Genomic DNA, 27,634 nt, shown 5'->3' on the forward strand with positions numbered 1-27,634 from the left:
ACTAGCACAAAAATTCCATAAAGGTTTTTTTCTTCGCGAGGGGATTGTACAGTGGTGTTACAACTAAGGTCGCTGCGCAACGCCTCCCCGTTACAAAAAGGGAAGCCACTAAGCATCATCATCATCTCACTGCTCGTGGCTGCAACACCGAAATTTGATGGCATGTAAGAGCACTCATGTGATTTTTGCTACCCTTCGGCGACCGGCCGGCTCAACATTTGTGGGCGCTCGGCGCGGAAGGCATCCATCCCAGTTGCGCGACCGGAACTGCGTCACTGCATCCCGGTGCCTTAAAAGCCCCGCTCGTTCAACGAGAAACTTGGTTCTCGCAAAATACCTCGCAAAATATGCCGCCAAATACCTGCGTTGCATATGCCGAAGAACGGAACTGCGACGCCAGTATCTTGACGGCGAAGGACTGCTCAGCACGATTCATAAAGTATTTCCCCTGGACACGCGAGAGGGAAAAGGTGTACAGTTGGCCGCGCAGCCGCCGTGAACCAAAACAGGGCTTGACAGTTCGCCAACATGGGGATTCCGCAGGTTTTTGTTGCTGCGTGCCAGTCAAGCTTGTCGACGCTATCGGCAAAAGCCAATCCGGACAACGCCCCAGCACCGTTTCTGCCAACACCGAGGGATGGCCCCAGCATCGACCCCCTCACCGTCCTCTTGGAACGTTCGAGAGCAATACCCTAAGCGACATCAGCAGCCCGACCGCATCCCTGGGTGCGTTCCGATTTACCCTTTAGACGGCTTCGTTGACGTCTTCGTGGGCAGTTCGCCCTGTTAAGTCCGCTTCCAATTCGAACGAAGCCGGAAACGGAGGCTGTCAACAACGATGCAGGCTTTCTGTCTAAACTGAAAAACGACACCAGCGCCACCGTTTTACACATTATGGTTGTAACAAACTAACTTGTTTTTTCATTTAAACATATACATGTTTAAATGAAAAATATGAAAAATATTGTATAATATTATACAATATACCACTGGTGATGATGATATTGTTTACTTTTGAAACAGCGTAAGGTGTATCATAAAAATGCTATCATCTTTTACGAAACTACACCGTCGGTTTGTTAACATGTCTGCTACGATGTTTTCGTATGCGCTGTAGGGAGCCTACATGTGCGCGCCTTCTGCCTCCGCGCACATGTAGGCTCCCTACTACAATGGTGGCCACTGCGCTGTTCCAACACTCTTAGGCGAAAAGGACTAAAAGTTCGTCCTATGGGGGACTAACGGCCTCTGCCACAATCATTACTCCCTTGGGTACTAACTGTGAGGAGACCAACGGTTAGTCCGCCACCCGATTGGTCCGTTCCGATACTCCCCGAGGAAGAATTGCCGAAGGAGGGCCGCAGAAAAAAAAAACGTCGGCGCCAGCAGGGACCGAACCACCGACGCCCGCAACCGACGCGCTACCGCTGGACCACGCCGCCGGACGGAAGCTGCGGCAGAGAATATCCAAGTGTACAGTGTGCAGTACTGTGCACAAAGCGACAGATTCATTGCAACTGGCGTCGGAATTTCTATCCGAGCAAGCGAACCTGACCGCGATTTGCGTTTTGCGCTTAGCCTTTTGCTAATTTTAGGGACTATTGCTCTGTTCGATTCAAAGTACAGCCTCACAACCTTCGTTTTTTCTCGTAAAGAACAAACAACTCGTCGCCTAGTTGAGATAGATGGCTGGGTTATCGGACGACTCATTTGTTTCCGCACAAATTAGCGCAAACTAAGCGTGTTCTTAATGTCCGATACATATGTTAAGTGTTCTACGTAACGTAGTGAAAGGGGTTGTCTGTGTGAGTGTCAGTATACGGAAACAGACCATATTTTCTGCATCGGCGAAACCAAATTCGGTGCTGCTTAGCCTGAATTCTTCACGTTAGCGTCGCTAGACGATCGGGAATGAGAAATGCAACCGGGCTTTACAGCAGTTGCAGCATTGTAATAGCTTTGGTGCACAATGCAGTTATGCACTGCGTGCAAAAGATAACTTCAAGACGGTTACCTGTAGCGAGCATTTTTATTTTGCAGTTGACATCAGCAACTAATGCGTTTTTTCTCGTCTATTAAACATATACATATTCATTCCGCTTGAGTATCAACGTTTGCTATCGTCGGTAATATTTGTGTTATTATTGAGGCGCTTGAAAGTTTTCATTGGCCGTAATTACCTCGCGCGAATCGTATGCAATACAGCGTATCAACATAACATCACCGAGAAACATCTGTCCATCCCGCTTCGCCGCTCCTTGCCATTACCCGCTCTCGATTTACCCTAGACGCTTTTCTTATAATTAACATCGATATTTTCTCCCGTGGCACCATCTAAAGGACCCACTGATGCAATGACTTGTGCTTTGGAAATATAAAACTGTACACAGACATATGCGTGAAATGGCAACGACGATGCCATTACAGGGGATTGACGACGCAGCCAAGAGACTAGCTGCATGCATTTCGTCTTCCCTTTACACCTTAACATATAGTCCGCATTTGTGCACACGGCACAAACTCTGCCACAGGTACTCCCGTTGAAGATGAACGGTTGCCCGCAAAAGGCTAATGGTTGTATTTTAGTCCCTATTTTAGTCCTTTTTGCCTAAGAGTGAATTCTCGTTCTTTCAGACGTCAAGTCAGACTGCTTCGAAAACCCTCTCTCAAGCTATCCGCAAATTGAAACGCGGCCAGAGTTTCTCACAAGAAATCATGCACCACTCTCCGCATAACGACGACGATGGTTGAATGCGAAGCTTTCTCGCGGGGGATTCCTTGGTTGTAGTCTGAGGTTGGAGGTTTACTCGCAGGTGGTTTCGACTTTGACTCGTACAGCTTTGATTTTGACTCGCACACGTCTTGGTCTTTTAATCTCAGCGGTTTCGACTTCGACCCCTCACCATTTGATTTGAAGCGAAACATTGGTGGCGCTAAGCCGGACAAGGACGAAGGATTACACAAACGAGTGAAGTGCACTCTACCAACTGATTTTTAATCACAAAAGCTTGGGTTACATAGCATAGCGCCGGCAATGTTTCGATTCAAAAACCAAGTAGCCCCATTCCAAGCTCTGGTTAGCCATTTGCTTTAGCACGCAGAAAGCTTCACGTTTAACTATCGTCATCGTTAGAGGGAGGTGCGCGTTCTTTTTCTGTCGATTTTGCGCGTCCATGCAATCCTCTCCCGATCCAGACCGTGGCGGAATGGCGCAGTTGGAGAGACGTTGGCGTCCCAATGCCAGGGGGGAGCCGGGTTGGATTCGAACCAAGGAAAGCATTTTCAAAGTCTTTCGTGCGCTACCTGAACTTCAAAATGTGTCTGTCTGCAGCTATTAGGCCTTTCAGCCAAAAGTTAAATGAAAACTACAACACGTTTATCCAGCCAAAACTTTTCCAAACCACGAAATCTGGCAAAATAATTCATCCTGTTGACATTGTTGAGCAAAAAGAAAATATTACGCATATTTGAAGCAAAACAAATATAAAAAACGGTATTTGCCAGGGTTTCTTAATTAAAAATACGCGCCTGATTAATTTTTGCGATACCAAACAAAAAAATTGACGCAGCTTGCACCGGTGGTGCAAGGCTGGAGAAACATCAGTGCTGGCGGTCGACCTAGCTTCGCCCCACGCTGACAGCGGATCCCAGGAGAAGGGGAGCAGCCGGATCCCAGCAGTGCAAAGCAGTTTTGAAGAGCACTGTAAAGCAAAGACCATTAAAGTATGTAGAGTGTTTTATTCAGTCGTCATCCCTTTCGTCGCCTGCCGATGGCACAGCCACGTAGGGCAAATCCTCCTGTAGACCACCACTTCAACAGCTGGCCCGGCGGCCGTCTCCACGTGTGGACTGTGAAGGGACGGCTTGCAAGAGTCTCCGGTGCGGTGGACCCGCAGCGCGCAAGGTGGCGCGCAAGGTACCGCACCATTCTTACTGCTGTAAAATGAATATGCATTACACTTAAGCGCAAATAGTTGGTTCGGAAAGCCCATAAGCCGTGCCTAATTTGCGTTTTGCTTTTTCCGTCCTCAGCCAATCACACAGCTCGGCTCATTTGACATAATAGGTTCTGTTGCGGGGAATGAGCTAGTGGGTCACATAGTAATTCCGTTTTTTTCGTAGTTATGTAGCTTATTTGAGTGAAGTGTGCGTTAACAGTGGTGTCAGTATGATTCTATCGAGGCAATCTTTCGAATGAACCGAACTTGTGTTTTGTCCTCATGGCTCCTTTAAGAGGGAGGAGCGCGCTTCGCCCCGTGGGAGTGGATGAAGATTTTCCCCTTTCGTAAGGTAATGGAGGAGCCTTGCACCCCTGGCGGCGCTACCCAAGCAAGGGTTGTTATGCAAGAAAAAGCTAGGGAACTTATCGGTTCCAAGATCGAGGAAGTACAAATGGGTTCGCAGAAACTTACTCCACCTCGTGGATTTCTCCTAAATCTGGTCGACTATATAATACCGAATTCCAGCGTCGCCGTTTCAACAATGCAGCTCACCAACATGGAAGGCAACATGTAAGGCTCACCAACATGGATGCCGAAGATGGATCGCGTCGCTGCAACCTTCTTCCTTATGGAATCCCCCAGAACAAGAATATAGACAGACAGTGAAAAACTAGTTACCGACATTTGAAAGAATCATATAAAAATTATTAGAGGACCCCATAATATCGAAATAGCCCACGGCGTCAGAAAAATGCAACTTGAAAAAGCAACGTCGAAGAAATGCTAACTTTTCGTCGTTCAAAACAAAAGAAGCAATATTATAAAATGGTTTAGAACTAAGGTCAACCCTACGTACTTAAGCAACGTGAACACCTCAACATAAAAATTCGAATCTCACGTACGTCCGTCAGACTCACGTAGGCCCTCTGCGTTCTGAACATGCTCACTGGTCGCCCGTGGAAGTTCTCCGCACGTGGAGCTTCTACGTACGTGAAACTGTTTTTGATTCAGCGGCTGGGGACGGGGAGGGCGCTTTGTGGAGGCGACACAAGAAACAAGATTGAGGGGGAGGCAGTGAGAGAGATGACGCAGCAGCCATGCGTGCCGCCCTCCTCCTCCTCACCCTTCGAAAGACGCTCCTCTCCGTTTCCTTTGTGCCGGCCTCGGAGATTCTTCGAAAGTATACTAGAGAGGAAACTGCACCTGGTAATCCATGTCGTCGTGGGGGTTCATAGGAAGACCCCCCCCCCCCCCCCCATCTTTGGCTTGTACTTGGCATGGCAAATGCATTCTTAAGCAGTTTTTGGTTTTTGCTTTCTTCACTATGCATTAACACGTCTTCGTGCTACGAGAAAGCCGCAATCGTCCCTGTTCTGTGGTAGCCGTGGTCGGGGAAACAGTAGACAGTGCGTGATTGTATACTAACGTTGGTCATGTCGCAGTCTAAGAAGGTATGACTGGGCGGGTAATATGCCGCCGCGAAATTTGTAGCACACGAAAAAAGAAACAAAACGTAATTCGACGAAGGCAAGCTACAACAGATACGGGCGCCTGTATCGTCACATCCACGAGTGTTTATCACCATATTTTGTTTTTTTCTTGTTAAACTGTAGCTGACGATCGGTGCAGCGGTTCACCACGAAGGCGACGTTTTCATAGGCACGCTCAAAAGACTTTCCAAACTCTTCGAACAACTTAATTTTTTTTAATAATAGTAATTAAAAAAAAAATAAGAGTGCCTAATTAGTTCCCCTCCCAAATTTTAACACTGTTTGTAACTACCACCTCGACTTGCAGAATAGCAGCCGCAACCGCTCCGGCAAGAGTACGCTTAACTTTCTTTTTCCTTAGTTTTAAAACCGCCTGTTTTATTTTCCACTTACATAATTGCACACTATTTAGGGCGTTTTTGTGGCACTTTGTTTAAATTTGCGGTCACTAAAACATTTCAATCCAAGCCAACGATGAAACTAAAGCGAGCGTATGATCTAATGGCGGCCCATGACGACACAGACGGCCTTGATGTGAGCCGCATAGACGCTAGCGCCAGATTCCTCTCTAGTGTATATTGTAAGAAACTCTATGGTGCCGACGCACGGCCGGGCTAGAGCGGCAGCTTCCGCCGCTGGAGCCCGGCCGTGGCCGACGCTGCTGCGTTCCGGGCCCCGCCCCCGAGAATTTCAGGTAACGGCTGCCAGAATATCTGGTCTCACTCTATGAAGAGCCACGTGTGAGAATTCAAGTGACGTCGCATGGGCAGTGGCTGGGGGTGTCGTTTACAGCTTTGCTTTCCAACCACCTTCACAGCGTGGATTGGATATAGTTCAAAAATTTGTCAGGTTCATCTGTATACGTGCGCGGTGCAAACCTGAAAGTGGTTGATTGCGTTCGTTAGGTCAATCCTGTTGTGACCTCATTGGGATGCACAGAATGCTGTTGATGACAATGATGGGCAACTTCTTGGAGCAGGGCAGAGGCTAAGCTCTGAGACTCATTTAGACAGCTGTAAAGGCGGGCCGTTCCCCGGCCGCAGGTTGTACACACGGGGATAAAATATGGAACGAAAAAGCGAACCGAATACAGACACAACTGCATTCTTTCAGGCTACGGACCGCGTAAAAAGCGAAAAGCAAACAACCTGCACACTAGGCGTCTCCCTTGCGCAGACCTTGCTCTCAATATATCATGTTTTCCGGAGTGCGCGCAAGTTCTTGAGCGTTACTATTTATTAGAGCATGATCTAGCCCAGCGTAAAAATTCCATGACTCCGTCAAGCTAAATATATCACCATGAACAAATAATATTCTCGGAAAAGCGGGAAGGCATACTGAAACAGTGCATTCGTAGCGGCACAACGATCCACTGTGTTTTCGGCGCTAGATTCAGACCTTGCGAGACAATCCCGGGAACTATAGAAAACCTCAAAAACAATGAAATGCAAATAAATGAGATGTGATAACAATGTCCCCAGTGCGATGTTGCCCAACCGGTCTACATAGACTGTGCAGCGAGCGCTGTCAGGGTGCAGGTTTTCGCCAGAAACGTTATTCACATGTGCGCGCGGGGGCCGGTGACGGTGACTTGGCCTCCAAGATTCTCGGAGACTTCCCGAGATTGTAGAGCGCAGGTTCGCATCGCTATAGCCAAGGTTCCGCTATAGCGATGGCCGAGGTGGCATCTCGGCGCCCCTATCCATTCTGGACTCTGGAAACATCCCGCTTGTGCCACCAGAAGCTTGGGGAAACGTTTGGTTGCTGGAAATGGCGCTGATTGGCGGTCCTGGTAGGCCGGATCGATGCGCCGCCTGTCATGGGCGCCCCGGGCAAATTTCGAGAGCATAGAACAGCAGGGTTCCCGGCTCAAACGCCGTCTGGGAGCGGCGTGGGGCGGCCCTGTGCGCCCGGCCATCGATCGGCCACGTGTGCGCAGCGGCAGTCTGCGCAGCCCGCACGCCGGAAGCGTTCTGCACCAAGCTCCTGGGGACGCTGGTGTGACGACTGGCCGCGAACCGGTCGCCGCACTCGGGATCCTCCCTTTGGGAAGGTCGACTCCGCGTTCCCCGGCATCGCGCGCAGCATTTGGCGCAGTGGGCGCTCAATTGAGCAAAGCGCTTCTGGCCGAGGCGCCTGGGCATGACCTGTGTTTAATCTGCGCCTGTCTTCTTTATGCGAACGAGTATTGCGTAACCTTTGCGAAGTGCGATCAGTTCCACCGTTGTCAGGAGAGCAAATGTTTAAGAATGGACTCTCAAGAACATTGGGCTGACAGGCTATTGAGGTTGACAAAGAAAGAGCGTAAAAATTGCGTCAAGTACATGCTGCGCCGGTGTATATTTTTTCCAGCCTGCACTAATGATGGTTAATGGGGTCAAGTTGCTAAAACAGCTTGAACCACAATTTGTAGATGAGTACTGGAGACGCTTCATGCATGCTATATACACCCAAACACACACACACGGGCACACACGTTATGTATGTATAAATACAGTAGACTCTCGTTAAGGCAGCCAAAAGTAGCCCAAATTCGGGTATGAACTCTGCACAGAATAATTTAAAATCAAGTGAAGAACCTTTTCTTTTTGTTTTCCCGTGGAAACCCACTTGCCAGAAAATATTGGGGCGTTTCATGGTGCGAAGCTATACCTGTGCTACGATGGGCATCGTCTCCCCCTCGGAATGTTTAACGAACGACGAAATATCGACGCAGAGACGTTCTTGTTTTTCCTCTGCATCAGAAAAACGGCCGACAAAGCGGCGATTGCACATGCATGCTTTCCAGCGGCTTAGCCGTTGCGCAGCGCCAGGGGCGCCAGAAGAAAGGGCCAGAAGAAAGGGGGAGCCGACACTTCCCTATACAGCGGTATTCACACTAAAGAGCCTTTCAGCGGAGAAATCCGAGGGAGATCGTGACATCACCGCAGGCGGGTCCCGCGAGGCCAGCTCCTTCGCTCACACGGAGGATGCGGCTATCGGACGGATATCACTGTCTGCAGTCGCCTATCGTTAAAGCCCAGCTGCCATCGCACCACCGATCCCGCGACGACGGCAATTTCTGCTAAAAGCCCTACGTACTGATCTTGTCAGCCGCACAAAAATTGGCCGTGGACTCGATGCAGGCGCTGCCGCGGGTAGAGAACGGCGCGCGACGCGCGAGGCAGTGGGTGGGGAGACGCGCACTGGGAGCAGCCGGCCGGTCCGCCCACAGGCCCACATACAGATGTCAGGCTTAACACTGCGGCAAATGTTCGATTGCCGGCCTCGCAAGCGGCGCAGATGACGATTTTTAATGCAATTTGCCACTACATCATTACCCCCTTTCTCGTATGTGCAGCTTTGTTTGCGCTATGGGGCGCGATTACAAACTATCGCTCGAGCTACCTGAGCCGGCCTGCGCCACTTCGCGGCCGCGGCCGCCGCTCGCCCCAGCGACCGTGCTCCCGCAGTGCGCCTGTCGTGTGCGCGGAGCATTTTCGCGTCCAGTGCAATAAAAAGCAATAAAAATAGAGTGTCTGTAACCGCCCTAGAATTTGAGTCGCGGCCAGGTGCCCGACGAGCAGACGAAAGAAAACCCGCCGCCTCCGCCGCCAAGCGTCGGATCGTTTGTAGCTTGAAGCAGATCGGAGCGGTGCGACGTCGAGAAACCGCGACGTAGAAGTCACGTGGCGCGCACCCCTAGGAGCCACACGGAGGATTTCTCCGTCGTGTGAATACCCCTATTGGGGAGCAAGGCTGCCTTAGGCAAAGGGTACCTGTAGGCTTCTGCTGCGCCGCAGACGACTCCAGGAATGTTCGATTTATTAGTAGAAGGAAAAACGTTTAATCATACGATACTCGCGCCATATATCGGGGGCGCTATAGTCACTACTTAAACGACCATCGTCGCTTCATGGACGACCCCGCGGTTCTGAGAAGACAGCAATTTGGACGTTCCCCGTCTTCAACGAATATACTGTGGAAAGGCCTGCGTATGAAGCATTTATAGCTCTAGCCTCCCGTCACCAGTATGCGGTCTTGCAGCTCATCGATGCCGGCGGTATCGATTTAAAGATGTATAGTGTATATTCTTTGCCGATTGTAACAGGTTGACATAACCGTGATTCCAGCCAGCTTCACTCGCTAGCGTGAGCAACATTATTTAGGTAAACGAGCTCAGGTATCTTAGGGTATTTGGGTACGTACTCCAGATGGCACGGGGAAGCGGCTTGCTTACACCAATAGCATAACCAGCAACTCTCAATAAGTTGTCAGCAAAGGTATTAAAAGTGTGTTTTTTCATACGAAATATGAATGCATCCGTATCATATCTGACGCTGCACAGAAAGGAGTTTTCTTAAAATAGTAGCAGAACTGAGAATCGGAGGTAATCTTTAAACAATTAAAACAAATGAGCCGTGGTGCATACATCGTGCGTGCTCGTACTAATATGACACCTGCTCCAACATCGATTATCCCAAATAAACCAGAACATTACAAATTCATCACCGCCTCCCCACGTCATAGACTAGAACACACAGCATAACTTTACTTCTGACTTGTCTTTGTGGTTCGCAATTTTAATTCGTCAGTGTTTGTTGTGTATGCAACCTTCTGGCAGCATGGATGTGCAGGCCTGGAAGGTAGGTTCGCGGTTAAGAGGAATGTCTGAGCTGGAAGTGTGTACTATTGTTCTGTTTTCACATATTTGTAAAGCAAGCCCTTCTTTTTTCCATCAGTACGTACAAATTCACAGAATTGTGCGAGCTAACCATGTCTTGTGGAGAGGGCACAGTCGCCGTGAAGAAACCAACGGACTTTTTCACTTTGATCTCCAACGTCTGTGATTTTGCATCAAGATTTGATTGGGTTTGATTTGTTGGTTTGCTTGCTGGTGTTGATTGCGAATTTTAATTTGTTCTTTTACTTGAAAGCGGCATCATAAGTCCTCAAGAAGAATACTATTGCTAAGACTAATTTTACTAATAATGATAATACAAATAATACTAATAATGGCTATGATTGCAATGATGTTGATGGTTGTGTGCCATATTTTTTCTCTCCCCGAGAAAAAAATAGTGCCGATGGCACTGCGCAGTTGCGCAACTTCGCAACTATCGCAACCCAGCGCAGCAACTCAGCAACTTCGCAACTTTCGACTGGAGGACTAGTCTTCCTCTGAGTCAGATGAAGACTGGTCCTCCAGTCGAAACACCAGTAAACAACTGTTTTTGTTTTTAACCGTAAGTCAACCATTTTTTCAAATATATATATATATATATATATATATATATATATATATATATATATATATATATATATATATATATATATATATATATATATATATATATATATATGTATATATGTATATATATATACACTCAAGATGAAGACTGGTCCTCCAGTCGAAACGTCCGTAAACCACTGTTTTTGTTTTTAATCGTGCGTCTACCATTTTCTCAAGTATATATATATATATATATATATATATATATATATATATATATATAGTAAGGAAATGAGGGGCTCGTTGGGCTCCCCAACGAGCCCCTCATTTCCTTACTACATTATTCTGCGAAAGCCTAGCGAGGGTCTCGATTCTGGCAGCCTTGATGCCTAGGTAGCATAAGAGGGCTTCCCGCCAGTTACCCGCTCATGACAGTCTGTAGACGTTATAGTCACGCCCCGGGGGTTCAAAAGAAGGTCCCCTTCTCCCCGTGTAGTCTGAGTGGCGCTGGCTACCACCCTCAAGCGTCAGATACACTTCTAGTAAATATAAATAGCCCAGAAAGTGAAGGAGAACACAGTCGCCCAGATAGCCGAATTGGTAAGGCATTCGAGATCTAATCGAAAGGCGTGGGTTCGGTCCCCACTCTGGGCGCGTGTTTTTATTTCCTTCTTTCTTCCGTATATTTAAAAAAAATATGAACTTCATTAACCGTACTAAAAAAAAAAAAAGAGCCTAACCACACCCCTATGCCTCCTTTGGCATTGTAGACTGCCGACTTATCTTTCTGTATATATATCAGACAGAAATAAGAGTTGGCACTCAAGAAAACCTTGGAAAGTAAAGGGAAGGATGTGGTAGGTTATTGAAACAGATAAAGAATTTGGAGGGCATTTTTTCTCCACTTTCTTTCCAAATTCTTTATCTGTTTCAATAACCTACCACATCCTCCCCTTTGCTTTCCGAGATTTTCTTGACTGCCAACTCTTATTTCTGTCTTATTTTCAATGAGCCCTTCATTTCCTATTCTGATTCGCTATATATATATCATTCGCCTGTCTACGTCCACTGTACGGCAAAGGGCCTCTCCCTGAGATCTATTATACCTGTCCTGTGCTAAATGCGACCAATTAATCCCCAGCAGCTTCTTGATCTCACCTGCCCACCAAACTTTTTGCTGCCCCCTGCCACGCTTGGCTTCCCTAGGTATCCACTCTGTTATTCTTAAAAGGACCCTGCAGCACTTCCGATAAGCGCTTTCACTGTTTTCTTCGCGTCTGGAACCACTGCGAAAGCTATAGTTATGGCCAAAACGGAGCGGCACTGCGTGATTTGCCCGTCGCACCAGATACGCCTTCCATTTACGTTTTGTTTTTGTGGCTTTTTTTTTGCTATCGAAAAACGTTCATTGCTGCAACTGAAGGAAAACCGGCCCACAGCCACTACATGGCCGTAGTGACGTAATTCGAGCCGTCGAAGAAGATCAAGACCGGGAAAGATAGAAATATTTTTCGAGCCACTTTGCAAGTTATCTGATGGGCAGAGAGCCGTAATTTTTGGCTTAGGTACTTTGCGACACCTAATCTAAGTACAGAATGTGTAGAATGACTAAGTTCTGCAGACATTTAACATTTCAAAAAAAAGGTGAAAAAAAGTGTTGCAGGGTCCCTTTATTTGACCAACGGTTATCTTGCCTTCGCATTACATGCCTTGCTCACCGCCATTTCTTCTTCTTAATTCTTCCTAATATGTCCTGACCACGCGTTTTTCCCTGACCCACCCCGCTCCTTTCTTATCCCTTAAAGAAGCCATGAAGACAAAACAAAAGTTTGGTTCATTCAAAAGTTTGCCTCGTTAGAATCATACTGACACCACTTTTAACGTAAACTTCGCTGAAATAAGCTACATAATTAGGGAAAAAGGGAATGGCCATGCGACCCACTCGCTCATTTCCCGCAGCAGAACCTATGATGTCATACCAGCCTGCTGTGGGATGGGCGTAGGCCGGCAAAAGCAAACGCAAATTAAGCAGAGCTTAAAAGCTTGCCGAACGAGCTATGTGCGCCTAAATGCAATGCACATCCATTTTACAGCAGTGAGAATGGTGCGGTAAACAACAAAAGTTGCGAAAATACACATGAACATAGAAGTAGCGATGCTCACTGCTGTTGGTACTTGGCGCACTAAGCTTGTTTTAGCTGCACAGCAGTCCGACGCTTTGGAGTTGTCTTATACGACGCTGGACGATTGGCGTAAGCGATGCAGCCTTACGCGACCCTGTTTGTCAAGCACACCCCATGTTTCCCGAAGCGATTACTTTCTACTGCAACAAAAACAAGCCAGGTGTGAATACGGTCAAAAACAAAGCAACGGCGGAGTGCTGACTATGCTAGCGCCATCTGGGAGGTTTTACGGCAAGCAAAGCTGCAGAGCTCAATGGCGCAGTGGAAGTTCGTTTGTATATGCGCCGTTCTGACTTCATTGTAGGCGTCACCAAAAACACACGATTTGGTGGGCGAATTCAAAGTTTAACCTAAATTGATTAATTTCTCAGTGAATACGGCATCATTTGCTGCCGCGCAAGCGCTGTGGACACTATAAAACACGAAATCTTTCGAATAAAACAAACTTATATTTTGTCTTTATGGCTCCTTAAAGGAGTACTGACACTAAATTTCTCGCTTTCAGTTTTTATGCTGTAAAGAATACCTAAGCAGGCCACGGCAGATGTCTTGGTCACCGATCGCTGAAACGGCAATTATCGCCAAAATAAAGCTCAGTATGCGAAAAAGGGGATGATAGTGTGGTGAAAAGTAGTGCAAGGGATGGTCATTCGCAGTTGTATAGATACCGGCGATCAAATATTCACCCCGATACTAAGCCTGAAGTTCCCAACACCTAAGGTGACCCGAGCAACGCCGAGCCCGCTGGCTTGGGTGACAGTTCTTGCGGCCGCCGCCGCGCACGAACTCAGTCCACGTTTAGCGCTGCATGTCGTCGCGTGGATAATAATGCATCTTGGCGTCGTCGTCGATTTGCTGGGACAGGCTTCCACGAGCAGTACTTCGCATTCCGCGAGCTTGCCATAGCACAACTTGGGCGACCTCGGCGACGCGCAACGCCGCGTCGCCGCGGTGCGCGTCGACATCGCGCACCGCGCGGTGTCGGCACCGCGCAGTTTTTGACACCAGTTCAAGGAAACACCATGCGCCGGCCACGAACTGAAGAGCAAAGACGTCGAACACACAAAGTGCGCAAAGTTTACAAGTATTGCTCACACAGCTACACCCGTACGTCTCCCGCCCAAACGAATACCACCGACAACAGCAGCGCAGGATATCGTTTCTGGTTCCGAAAACGACTATATGACGTCACCCTGAACCGGCCAGACACGCCGGTCGATGTTTCGTCATGCCGAAAGCGATTTCGCTAGTGCTGCCGATTTGTGGAAGCCCGCGGCCGGGACAATAAAAATCGATTTTAGATGTGATTCCGGCCTCGGATCGCTGCAAACATTTCTGTGAGGCATCTGTACAAACTAATGAAGCCAATTATATCATTTTTTAGGCGTCAAAATTTGGTGTCGGTACTCCTTTAAACGTTACACCTATCATCTTCCGATCCATTGCTCGCTCACACATCCTAAATTCACGTTGAACCTTTTTAGTGAGCCCCCCGTTTCTTGTACCGGGAAGAGACACTGCAGCTGTTATACACTTTCCTCTTCACGGACAATGGTAGGCTGCCATTCATTATCTATGAATGCCGGCCGAATGCACTCCACCCCATTCGTATACTTCTAATTATCTCTTCCTGATGGTTGGGATACGGGGTCACTACTTGTCCTACGTAGATATATTCGCTTACCACTTTAACTGCCTCGCCAGCTATCTCAAACTGCTGTGCTCTCCCTAGGCTACTGAGCATTATTTTAGTTTTCTACAGATTAATTTTCGGTCCCACAATTTTTCTTTGCTAGTGCAGTGCTGTAATGCTCCTCTTCAATTCGCTCCCCGAATTAGCAAGGCAGCGTCATTACCAAATTTGAGGTTACTGAGGCATTCTCCATTAACTCTTACGCCCACATGTTCCCAATCGTATGTTATGACTACCTCTTGTAAACAACATGGGAGAGATTGTGTGTCCTGATCTGACATCCTTCCTTATAGGTATTTACTGCTCTCGTTATGGAGGACTATGGCTGCAGTGTACCCATTGCATACTTTACCCGGTGCCGCCCGATTCACCCCGGATAAAAAAAGAAATCCGGGCGTTGATGGAATATGGAATTGCACGAGCAGGAGGCTTGGGGTGCGGCCTGTCCCCGGCGACCATTGCAGGTATATATATATATATATATATATATATATAGATATATATATATATATATATATATATATATATATATATATATATATATATATATATATATATATACAGAAAGATAGGTCAGCAGTCTACAACGCCAAAGGAGGCATAGGGGTGTGTTTAGGCTCTTTTCTTTTTCACTACTGTTAATGAAGTAAACATTTTTTTTAAATATACAGAAGAAAGAAAGAAAGAAAGAAAAACACGCGCCCTGAGTGGGGACCGAACCCACGCCTTTCGAAAGGCGTGGGTTCGGTCCCCACTCTGGGCGCGTGTTTTTCTTTCTTTCTTTCTTCTGTATATTTAAAAAAAATATATATATAAAAATAAATATATATATATATAATATATATATATATATATATATATATATATATATAAGAGAAGAAAAACTTCGAACAAGGTAAAAGCACGATTGTGGCCTACGTTTCAGCAAAGAGAACTTGCTTTCCTCAGGGACGCCCTTTCCTCAGGGACTTGCCCTGAGGAAAGCAAGTTCTCTTTGCTGAAACGTAGGCCACAATCGTGCTTTTACCTTGTTCGAAGTTTTTCTTCTCTTGTGTTCTCTACCATCTTCAAAGTTCTACTAATATATATATATATATATATATATATATATATATATATATATATATATATATATATATATATATATATATATATATATATATATATATATATATATATATATATATGTATATATATATATATATATATAGATAGATAGATAGATAGATAGATAGATAGACTGATAGATAGCTAGAATAGATAGATAGCTAGTTGGCCGTCAGGAAAACAGATGAAGAATTTTTTGACAAAGAAAGTGGTGAAAAAATGCCCGCCGGGTGGGATCCGAACCCACGGCCTCCAGAATACCAGACTGGTTTCCCCATCACTTTTTCGGTTATTTATGTTCAGGTATATTTTTGTTTCCTGTGCTTGGGGGTGGCAGCCAGCGCCACTCGGACTACTCGGGGTGAAGGGGACGTAGATTCTGTAGACGTACATTGGTTGAACTTTATGCGTCTGTTTCCTGTCTGTCAATGTCGCAACTGTGCCCCCTTCCCATTTACAACTTTCGTCACTCCCTTCCTCTTTTCTACCTTTTTCCCACCTTCTGTAGTATAGTTACGACATGTTATTGTTACTCTCCCGCTCTTTCACTCTCCCCGAGGGATCTCATTGGCGAGGGTGAGGAGAAAGGGAAGCCCTCGGAGGCAAAGTGTGTATAAGCGTTTTTCTTTCTATTCTAAGATAACCCCCGAAGAAAGGTCCACCTTTCTAATCTGTTGGGAACAATAAAACCCTTGTTAAGTGTTCTCCAAGAGTCTGCACCCAAGTTTTGACATACATACATACATACATACATACATACATACATACATACATACATACATACATACATACATACATACATACATACATACATACATACATACGTACGTACGTACATACGTACGTACGTACGTAAGTATGTAAGTACAGTCGAACGAACATATAACGATTCCAGACATACATAACATACAGACATACATACATCTATCGCTTATAACGACCACATTTCGGTGCACGTACGACATTCCTATGCTACTCATTGAAACTGCGTCCAGATATACCGAACATTTTTCAAAGCGCCAAACTTTTACAACACCCACTTCCGACACGGTCACAGTAAAAATACGGCACATATGAAGTGAAAAAAATTAACCGAAACAGTCCTTAAAACATGAGAGAGGCGGCGTGCTTGTGCGTTCACCACTTCAGTTTAATAGTGGCGGTGATATCCCACATCGGCGAGCACCGCCCGAAGATTTGGGAGGCCGCGGCCGAGGTCAATCACATTCCAGGAATCTCTCCAGAGGCAGAACGGCAGTGAGGAAATAAATAACGATACATTTAATTGTTTTCATTGTAGTAATTAGCATCCCGCGTAAAGGTAATTACTCCGCAGTAGAGGTAATTATGTGTAAACAATTTAGAACCTTAAGCATATGCAAGATGCTATAAATGAACCACGACCAACTGTAGGTCGTGAAATGAACATTACACGCCACTCCGCATCAACTGCTGCTCGAGCGTTGGTGTCGCCGGTGTCGATCTTCATGCCGCCCGAGTCGGCACCACGCGTTGCAAAAAGCGCTGGTGGTTACTTAGCAGCCATCTAGAGATCATGGTTCGGCGACACTTCGTTTGCACAGTTGCTGATAACGAATCCTGATGAAATTTAACCACTTAAACTGTCTAACTTCGCACTTCTCCGTTCGAAGCGACGCAGCTCCCGGTACGTTCAGCCTTCCGCGGCTTATAGCTTTCCTAGCCATTACGGCGAGTTGAGATTTTGAAGACGTCCGAAAGAATTTTTTCGCGGGCATTGTGCCGGTAGCGGCAGGTTCGATGCAAGAACAGCTTAGCTGGTTCTTCAGCAAGCAGCGGGCGTTTCTTCATGAAGCGATAATGCTTAATTGATCACCGAAGGGGTTGTTCGACATATCAGGTAACTCGCGTGCGTTTTAAAGGCGACTCCATATACAAAGAACTACTGATATAACGAGCACTTATCGCGGCACTATCGTGTTCGTTATGAGCGGGTTTAACTGTGTACATATGTGAACCAGAATCCGAAGCGTTATTTTTTGAGCACGCTGAAATGGGCCCAGAACTGAACCGAAAAAATAAATAACGGTTAGCTGTTTACGACAAAACGGTTCGGCCATCCGCAGTTGATAATGCGCGGTCAACGCCACCCGCGGGTTTTGTCTTTCAGGCACCGTCAACTTCCTTTGCAACTTCCCACGCACTTTCCCCTTCACATCAGTCAACATCATCAACGCTCTCTTAGTCATCACAACATGAGGAAAGGTGTGCGCACCATTGTTGCAAAAGTACGCTGCTATACTGCCAGAGCGAGTAGAACGCAAGGCTGAGCAAACGAAATGTCACACTCCTCCACTTCGCCTTCCCTCGCCGCGAACTGTGCATTGAAAATCGGGCCGCAAGACTGCTGCATTGCGCAAAGGCGAAGCCCACCACCCGAAATGTGCACACTTGTTGCATTCCATATTTTTCTTTAAAAAGGCCGCACACCTGGAGAGTGAAAATACTTGAGAAGTGTGGCCCTCAGAAGCTGCTCGGAGGGTGCGCCGTTGGCAGCTGACCACAGGGATGCGGGTTCGATGACCGCACTGGGCTGCTGTCGTTCTTCTGATGTCAATAAAAAACTTCTCTGCGTGTGGAGATATCGACGCGCGTAAAGATCCCCAGGCGCTCTGCTCTGCCGGCCTTCGATATACAGTGCGCCTCATAGCACAGCAGTAGCTTCGGGGAATCAAACGAGATATAATAATTTGACAAGTGTGTTTCCACGGACAAATCTCGTGTTTTAAATTATTCCGCACCGATTTCCGACACGAATAATTTAGGCTCTTCAGCCATCGAATAAGCGAAATACCAAAAGGTAGATTTTACTCGAGACATCTTCCTTCATCCTGCAGCCTTTAACATATGTAAACGTGTCACTACGCAGAATGCCGCGACCGCCCTGGTGCCTGGTTACATACGGATGCGAGCGGGAGAAAAAAACAAAAACGGATTTGGAAATAAGCAGCTTTTCTTCGTTTTTTTTCCTTTCAACCAGGACAACATCGCAGAAAACAAGGAGCGGATCTGCGGGGAAATTTGCTAAGATGGGACCAATTTGCAGTGAGGGAAACGCTTTCTCAAATCAATGTCTTGACGTGAAATCGTGCGCAGATTTTGACACCTTAAGCTCTGCTGGTAGTTTTGCCATGCAGCATGTCACGACTGTATTCTTTTCCGCGTTAACGAAAACATTTACAGGCCACTTCGCTCTCTTAATTGATTAGAAAGGGAAAGCCAGGAATTATCGAAGACTTCCTCACTGCTGCATCGTGCTTGCGGTGCCGCCACGTTCGCCTACCACGCGGCACGCGTCCGGACAAGCCTGGCACGGCACAGGGTTAGTGCTGCAGTTACTTCACTTGGCTCCGCGGCTTTTGGCGACCCGGGTTAAAATTCCATTCAAACCCAAATAAGTTACCACGTGCATTTTACTTGCTCATTTTCTTTTCACAGCGGCCGCATTGCGGCTTCATTCGCGTGGTCACCGGCCACTGCGGTCACTTTTCGCGTTTCATTAGACATCCAATGCTTTCGCCTTAACAATATGTGGATTTTTTTATATATCTGTGCGGAATCGTCTTTTTTCAATTTGTCGTATTTTTCTGAAAAAAAAAGCATTAAAAGACTGTTTCAAGCAACTCAAAATTTCATGAAAACTTACAACTCTAGCCCTGGCATTGAGTCAGTTTGTCAGGAAGCGGATAGCGGACAACTTGGCGTTTCCTAACGGATTCAAATAATGATCACAAATATAGTTGAGAAAGCTGTTAGCGTATGGCGTGCACTTTCTCCTTTTGCAAGAAACTTGTATCCCGACCTTGCAGGCGCTACGTATAAAGTCTTGGATAAGAACGGCATCAAAGAAGCAAGTTGCACACGCAGAAAGGCAGGCCGATCCCGCATTATTCTAGTTGCCCAGCGGTAATACTTAGCGATTATTCTGCTGCTTCGTATTTTCAGGGATGTTTCGTTTTCGGATATGGGTTTCGTTGTTGATTTTGGGGTTGAACGCGCCGACGCAACGCAGGCGATGAAGCGCGCCGTAGTGGATGGCTCTGGATTAATTTTTACCACCTGGGGATCTGTAACACGCGCCGAATCCGGAACACACGGCCGTTTTCGCTTTTAGTCTCCATCGGAAAAGTGGCCGGCGCGGCGGGGAATCGAACCTGCGTCCGTAGCAGATATCATGCTGCCAGTGAAAACAATTCTCTACCTCGCTCTGGCACGTGTTTCATGTACGACCCCGATACGTGGAGTGAAAGTTGTTTCAAGCCCCAAACACACCACGCACACGAAAAGACGACGCACGTTAAAGCGCTAAAGTTACATCCGGCTAGCGTCATCGGCGGCGATGGCGAGAGCTGTTAAGGAAGAACGGTTCTTCTGCAGCCACAAAAATGGCAAATGGCAGCAGCTCCGGGCCGCGACATCCATCATCGAAAACGAGCCGCGCGGGCGGACGCCAGCGATAACTTGCGCTTCCAGCCGCGGACAAACGAATCGACCTTCTCGCCAAGGCCGCTCGAGGAAAACATTGCCGGTCTTTTGCGGGCTGGAGCGCGCAACACGCCGCCATCCCCAGCCTGAACACCCTTCGTACTGGCCTCGTCCACTGGCAACTGTTTGGCACATGCTGCCGCTGTGGCTGAAAACGGCACATATCTGGCAGATGCCTAAAGCAGATGTCGGGAAGGCTTTCTAGGCGATAGGACGGGTTTGGGTATCCCTATGAGTCTGCTCCTTGCGCTACCGTTGACTGTGTACAGCCTTGGAGGCGGCTTCATTCCTTTTGCTGTTGTTGCGACCCGAAATTCCTCGGGGTAAGCCAGAGCATCATGGCTTCCCCTGGCGACGCTTTTTAAAGGCTGCTTTACTGCCCCAAAGTGTTTTCGTCGTTCCCTTCGTCGCTTTCGTCCCTTCGTCTTTGTCGCCGGAGAGCGGAATTCTCTTCGGCGGGCGTGTTTCTGTTCTGCTCGCGTGCCACCACACGTCACGTTCCACGCACCGAGACAGCGCAACACTCGGCTCCCGCTCTGGACATGCAACCCGGTTCCAGTCAAATGCGCGATAAAATGTTTTTTTTTTTTTATCGTGCTTACAGCGGCAGCCTTTTCTTGTATCGGGCCAAAGCAACAACTATGACAACAACGCCGCCTTTTCACACAAAATAGAACTTATACCTGTCGCCTTAAAATACAGGTATTGACGCCTATTCTTCCGCAAAAAGCCTTTCTGCGATTTTTTCATGTCGCCTTGTTCCAGCGACGGTTTCGTACCAGTCGCTTCCTTTCAGGATTGCCGCAGTAGTAAAGAATTTGGAGGCCGACGTGGCACCACAGGTCATCTATCAAGCGTTTTATGAAATACTGACGCTTCGTACCTGTCTAACTTGTTTATGGTCTCAAGCAGTATGAGCTGAGGAGTCTGCCACCTCCCTAAAGCTTAGGAGAGGCGCACCCGCTCAGCCGGGTGGGCCTGCCTCCCGACTGCATACCCCTACATAGGATTGTTCGTTTTGGGTCATATATTTTTCAATATCGGGGGGTAAAAACATTTTGTGGTGTTTTTCAAACTGACAATCGGGGAGAAACCAGGTTTTTTTGAAAAAGCATGCCGATATTCGCGTTTTTTTCTGGTTAAATCTGCAGATGTAGAAGGTAATATGAACTTGTTTTACCGACGGTGTTACGAGCCTCCTAATTTTGACGCGTGAGACTTGGTGTTAATTTTATGCTCGAAATCAGGGGACATCAAGGTTCTCTAGGAAATAGTCTCGAAAATTTGGTGTTTCTTTGGAAATGAAGCAGTATGATAACAGTAAAGAGCATTAATAACATATAGCCACTGAAACATTTTATTGACGCTCTGTCCTTACCTTCCCCTTCTTTTACCGCTTTCATCTTTTTCCGCATTGTTCCCTTTCACCACGTGAAGGATAGCAAATTAGGCCACAGCCTGGTTGACATTCCTGCCGTTCCTTAGCCTTTAGTCCGTTATTCACAAAAAGATGGTGATCGATTTTTTTGCACATCCTCGTTTACACGCATGCGCAACGTCTTGGTCTCCATTCGAGACCTGTCCGATCGTTGAACGCGTATCGGCTGGGAGAAAGTTCTCTCGACAACGCTGCATCCGTTGACTAGGCACCACAACGTAGGTGCAGCATCTGCCAGCCTGCAGTAGCGAGCGGCAGAGTCATGCCAATACTCGACGAGTTCGAAAGCTGCGTCTGCGGCGCTCGCTCCCCGCGAGTACTCGTCGAGAACGGCGGGCCGCCAGCCCGTCAATTGTGCTGATCGCCACTTCGAACGGGTCCATCGGTGGAGAAATCGGGTTTTACCCGAAAAGTAACAACCCTACGTATACAACGTGCACACGAGCCTTGTCTGCACTGCAACATGCTGCCCACTAGAAGCAGTAAGTAGTAAAAAAATAACTGCACCAATTTTTCGCGCGGGTGACTATGGAAAAGGCATTTGTACCCCAAATAATAAGAAATAAAAGGTGTCTCTAGCAAACCACATGGTAAAAGAAAGTTCAAACCAGGGAAAATGAAACAGCGAAAAACGAGGTAGAGATTTGTAAACCAGTCCGGGGCGCATTGCGCGAGTGCTGTATGAGATAGCTACTAAATATCGACGCGCCGAAAAATGAGCGCTGAATTCTCATTGTAGAAGGCATGCGCCACTGGTGAAGCGGACTGTAAAATACCTTCGTCCACACACCCCCGCTGCAGCAAAACCAAACCTCCCTTTCAACTCTCACGTTTCCCCACATCGGCAAAGGCACGCCACGCAAAGTTTGCCGGTAAATGAGGAAACAAGCTAGAACACACATAGATTAGCCGTGATAATACCTTCTTACACAATAGGAAACAACAGAGACAGGTGAGAATCTCTGAATGGATGTGAAGCCACAATATAAAGAAATATTCACTTTTCACCGCGTCGGTTCGCATTGCTTGAAACAGTCGCTTTGCATAATTGATGGTCAGAGTCAGTGTTTCTGCGTGTTCTTCCTCCAGTCCTATTCTTTTAGAAAACCGCGGTCATTACTGAACGACTAGTCACTGCTCGTCGACGAAGGGGGCGGAGATACGTTTTTCCGAGAACGGCGTTTTCCTCCCACCCGAACTTTTTCAGGCCGGTCTCAGCGCTAAACACGCCAACCGAACTGAGCGGGGAATCGTGTGTTACACTCTCGCGGTATAGCATCAACGACGCAGAGACCGAGATTCGTGGGGTCAAGCGCGCAAGTCGATCGCCCCCCGTGCACACCCGCTCTGTGTTCAGAGAATGCTCACCGCGGAATTACGAGCAATTTTTGAAACTTCAACCAAACGAATCTCTTGGAAAGAAGGCTCTATTTTGCATGCCTACGGAAGTTATCTGGCGGCGGACCACTATGTAGGGCTTTTTGAAATAGCGGCATTAGAAACTGAATTACTTGCAATTTTTGTGCCACGTGGTGCGCGAGAATTACAGCGCCATTCCTCGCGGTCTACTACAGCTGTGCTACTAAGCACGTGAGCCCATTCTGAAACCGAATGGCACGTTGGGCGCCCCCGCTATGTATTTTGCTCGACCAAGGCTTTTTTGTTGAAGACAAAAAAAAATCACCTGGTAATACACTGCGCTTTTCTACCCGCAATTGGGAACAAATTTCTTGCATTGACAGTGCTGAGTATTGTGTTTGGATCGAAAAATTGAGATTCGCGAACGTCTCAATGGATGCACTATTAAGACTACACTGACCCAATATCTCACCATCGTACACAGCCAGATGAACCATTGTTCTCGCTACCATAAGTAAAAACAGGCTTCAATGGACCGTAAGAAACGGCTTTGTTTACGAAAATATGATTGGGACACAAGAAATCGGTCACAGACGGTGGGGCTGCCAAATGGACTTTCTATACGGTGCCAGTGAACCTGCACGTAGGGGAGGTATGAAGATGCGTCACGGCCAAGAGACGGCAATCGCTGTGGAATGGAGTTGTCGGTGTTGAAACCCTGCAGCCCAATCCTTCAGCAGTGGAGGGCTGACTACTGAGGCCGGTCATGAACGTGACGACAAAGATACGCTTCGGGAAACAGCCGCGATAAGAGCCCTTTCATTACTGTGTGCTCTTATTGCTTGTGGATGGAGGCCAAGAGGCTATCTTCACAGACCCTCCCACGCTATTTTTCCATTTGGGTGGAGAGCAAATATCATAAATGGCCATTTTCCTTCAAAAGAGTCCAAAAAAGGGCACTCTATTTCTATAACAAGCGAAACGTTTTCATTTCGGCTCCTTTGTTCAAAGCTTCATGTTGGGTCCCTTTATAACGCGCAACCAAAGGAACAAATTACTTTAAGTGGTCGATTTGTACTGGAATTGTGACTGAAAACGTTTATAGTGCACCTACTTATTTTCTTTTAAAAGGAGTAAATTGTATTAGCAGCTGCAGGCACTGTTCTACAGCCCAACACCTCATCTGTGTTACAGGGAGAGCCTCAGTGCCGTGTTGCCCAGAATTAACATGGTAACTCAGCTGTTCCCATGTACTGCAGTATAGTCCCCTGAAGTTAGCTGCCTTCTACAAGATTTGACAAAGTGCTGTGGATAATAAAATGCTTTGTTTGGCGAGTTGGTTCATTGCTTGAAAAAAATAGAGAGCGCAAAGGACGTGGACAGAGAAACACGAGTAGCGCTCGTCCAGTCTCCTTGCGTTTCTCTGTCCACGTCCTCTGAGCTCTCTCTCTTTTTGTGTGTGTGTGTGTTCTGGCTGCAAGGCCTTAACTGAGAAAATGCTGTTGCTCCAGCTCGGGAAGCCGTGAGCACAGCCCTTTTCTGTCACCTTTCTAAAATCGTGGAAGGACGCCTTCTGGACCCGAGCCGGCCGCTCTAGAAATGTCGATCTTCCCCCTGTGGGCTGCACCTCAGACGCGCCTCCTCGTGGAGCTTCAGAAAACAAGCCTGTTCTTCCGCGCGCCGTCACAGACAGGGCTCGCAGTAACGCCCTCAAGAGACTCAACAAACGGCAGCAGCCTGCAGGACGTCGCTCTAGGAGCACCTCATATAGGGCATGCCGAGGCCACAAGCGGAAGCCAGCGCGACATGGGGACCTGCAGAGACTGCTAATCTTGCACTGATTACAAGGTGACACTGCGCAAAATTTCTAGCGCGTTCCGGACCCAGCATGCAGGTAATGGACGCCTGCCGAGTGGAAGAATGACCACCGGGATCGGTTAAAGGGAGACGCCCTGAGCACGGGGCTAGCGCGAACAAACGAGGACGCCAGGCGTCCTGGCCTGTTGGCCCAGGGCTCGGTGCTCGAAAAAGCCCTCACATCGCCCAGCGAATGCGCCGTGCCGCGGAGTGGTTGCGCGTCGCACTCATCTGGGGGAGCCAAGGAGTCCGCACCTGCGTCTCGGCGGGGGCGCCTTCGGTTGCCGCGGCGTTTGCGGGCTCGGACATACTGGCTCGTAGGTCGGGGCTGCTGGACCCGCGTCGGGAAGCCGCTTGGAGCGCGTCGCGGGTGGATGCTGAAGGGCCGAGCTCTGCCTGCTGCCAGCACTGCGTCCGACAGAGCGGTTCTGCTCGCTGCCCGCGGGTCCCGCGCGCAGCGCGCCGCCCGCGGCTCCGGCTGGTGGCAGGGGCGCCAAACGGCGCGCCAATATCGAGTGGCCTGGTTGCCCACGGTGGGGCGTATGGGGGCTCTTTGGCCTGAGTTTGGCCTACCCTACTTGGGCCACCCCGAGCAAGGAGCCCTCGCTGGCCCGACGGCGGCGCACGCGCAAATAAAAGCACAACGGTGCGGTCCCGCAGGGGCGGTCTTCGGGCTCCGAAGAGAACGCCACATCATGGAGCAGCTGTTTTGACGTGTTTTCTGCGCTGAAAGCAGTACTGGGGTATTTTGGGGAATAAGGAAAACTACTTCCAACACACAGAGAGAAGCGACACGGCTTGAATTACGCTTGTGCCCCCGTTATAAACATAGCGCCGAAATGGACGGAGTGCCCACACACAGAACACGCAAATTATTCCATTTCCCGCCGCCTCTTGCAACAGTTCATTGCAAGTAGCTGTTCTGCCGTGGGACGAGGGGACGTGGACGTGCCAACTGACCAGTGTTTACAACCAATCGCCTGGAAATTCCCCAATACCGCCGAAGTGTTCCAGCCGCATCCGTCGCACTGAGGCCGTACCTTCCAGCGGAAGAGACGTCGCACTGGTCACATATACCAGGCCATAAAATCTGTCGCACCAAGGAGACTCCGCGAATACCCCGAATAAATTAACATGACGACCAAACAGGCAATAAAATATACGCTACAGAGCCGCAAAAAAGGATAAGGTATACCAGGAAAACAAAAAGGTTACGATGAGATCCATATTGTCGTGTTCAGGTGTACGATGCGATAGCACTTTGTTTCCGACGGAGCGTTTTGGAATGGAGTGGCTGAATTCACCATTTATGCTTCCCGAACATGGGAGTTCAGCTCGGAGGGAAACGTTTATATTGTGACGGCACATGAAAAACGGTGGCCATCTGCGCTAAATAAGCAATACAGGTTAGAGATAGTACAGGCCTATGCACCAACAACAAACTACGATGATGAAGCCGTAGACGTTTTCTACATGGACGTGAAATCACCTATGAACAAGGGAACAGGACAGTCCAAGATTTTGATGTGCGACTTTAACGCAAAAGTCTGTAAGAAGTAAATCGGAGAAAGGTCGGCGGGAAACTTTGGAATAGACAATCGCAACAGTCGCGGAGATACACTCCTGGGATTTGCGGAGAGAAATAATCTGCGGTTGATGAGCGCATTCTTCTACAAACTAAAGAACAGAAAATGGACATTGAAAAGCCCTAATGGTACAACAAAAAACGAAATCGACTTTATTTTAAGTGACAGGCCAGTTACTGCGTAGGACGTAGAGGCCCTAAGTAAGGTTCTGAGCAGGGATCACAGGATGGTTGGATGCAAGGTAAGCCTGAATCATAAGAGAAACAAGTAAAAGAAGGGGGGGGGGGGGCGGGGGGGCTTTGAAAGCAAAGAGAAAACATCAGCGCATTGGCAATAATATTTAACAATACTCTGGCTTTTTGGGTGAAGATCGGGGACAATGCAACTGGAAGCGGTCAAGTCTCTGTCCTTGCCTCGCAGTCTAACCCCATTTCAGGTCAAAACTGGCTTGTGGGCGTTCAGATTGTTAGTGGCAGAGGGAGGGGTGGGGGTACTGACGACGTGCTGGGGCCGCATAATACAGCCCCGCATGCCGCATTTGGCCCGCGGGCTGTTGGTTCACTGCCGAACCCTGCAGTAGAAAATAAGCAATACAGTCAGTGACGATCGTATGTAATTTTTTTTGGGCCGCGCAACGTGTATGCGGCTGTGTTATGTGTGTAAATATAGAAGTACACATCTCTGCAGGCAGCGGAAGTGCGATTTGGTGCTTGTTTGCGACCATTTGTGGCACCTTATTTGTTTATTTGACGCTATTACATAACCTACTCGCTAGTATACATGTACCCTGCCGTTCGTAAATCGTGCGGCGTAAAATGTTAAGGAAAACCCTGTAGTTCGCGAAAATACAAAACAAAATTTCCGCTCGTTTTGAAGGCGGCGCCATGCCATCAGTGTCAGCTGAGTCGGCTGCGCTTCTCGCATCCGCTTGCGTGCTCCCACTGAAGCAACCATTTACAGTTAGTTACCTCAGGCTATCGGGACCGGTCACTGCTCAGAGGGCGCGACGAATAAAGTACACCCAGCACCGCCCCGCGGAAGCTTGAGCTAACTTTGGGTCGGTGAGAGCCAGACTAGAGTGAACTCTAGCCAGACGGTGGACGCGCGCCTCGAGGACATACCGTGGCGCCACCTACGAGTGACGTCACTTGTAGGACGCCGAATCGTGTTGTGGTCTGCTACAACACATTTCCCGTGCGTATGCGGAAGCGTGTTTTTTTTTTGTTGTTGACACCGTCTCGCCC

At 48.0% G+C, this 27,634-nt stretch overlaps 1 protein-coding gene across 7 annotated transcripts in view; it reads right to left on the reverse strand.

Moving 5' to 3' along the window:
* LOC144156332 (uncharacterized protein ZK1073.1) overlaps positions 1-25,291 on the reverse strand; it is a 282,683-nt gene extending 257,392 nt beyond the window's left edge. For 3 of the 7 annotated variants that reach the window (XM_077688319.1, XM_077688318.1, XM_077688320.1), the window contains exon 1: positions 25,060-25,290. In XM_077688319.1, the coding sequence (XP_077544445.1) occupies positions 25,060-25,113 (54 nt within the window). In that variant the 5' untranslated portion in view covers positions 25,114-25,290. Of the gene's footprint in view, positions 1-25,059 lie in introns of all 7 variants that reach the window. The other 4 variants (XM_077688321.1, XM_077688316.1, XM_077688317.1 and 1 more) reach the window with 3 other exon arrangements.
* Between the last annotated feature and the right edge of the window lie 2,343 nt (positions 25,292-27,634).

This window comes from Haemaphysalis longicornis, unplaced genomic scaffold, assembly GCF_048455015.1.
Source record: "Haemaphysalis longicornis isolate Haplotype H1 unplaced genomic scaffold, Haemaphysalis longicornis Haplotype H1 scaffold_1, whole genome shotgun sequence".
NCBI classification, from domain to species: Eukaryota; Metazoa; Arthropoda; class Arachnida; order Ixodida; family Ixodidae; genus Haemaphysalis; species Haemaphysalis longicornis.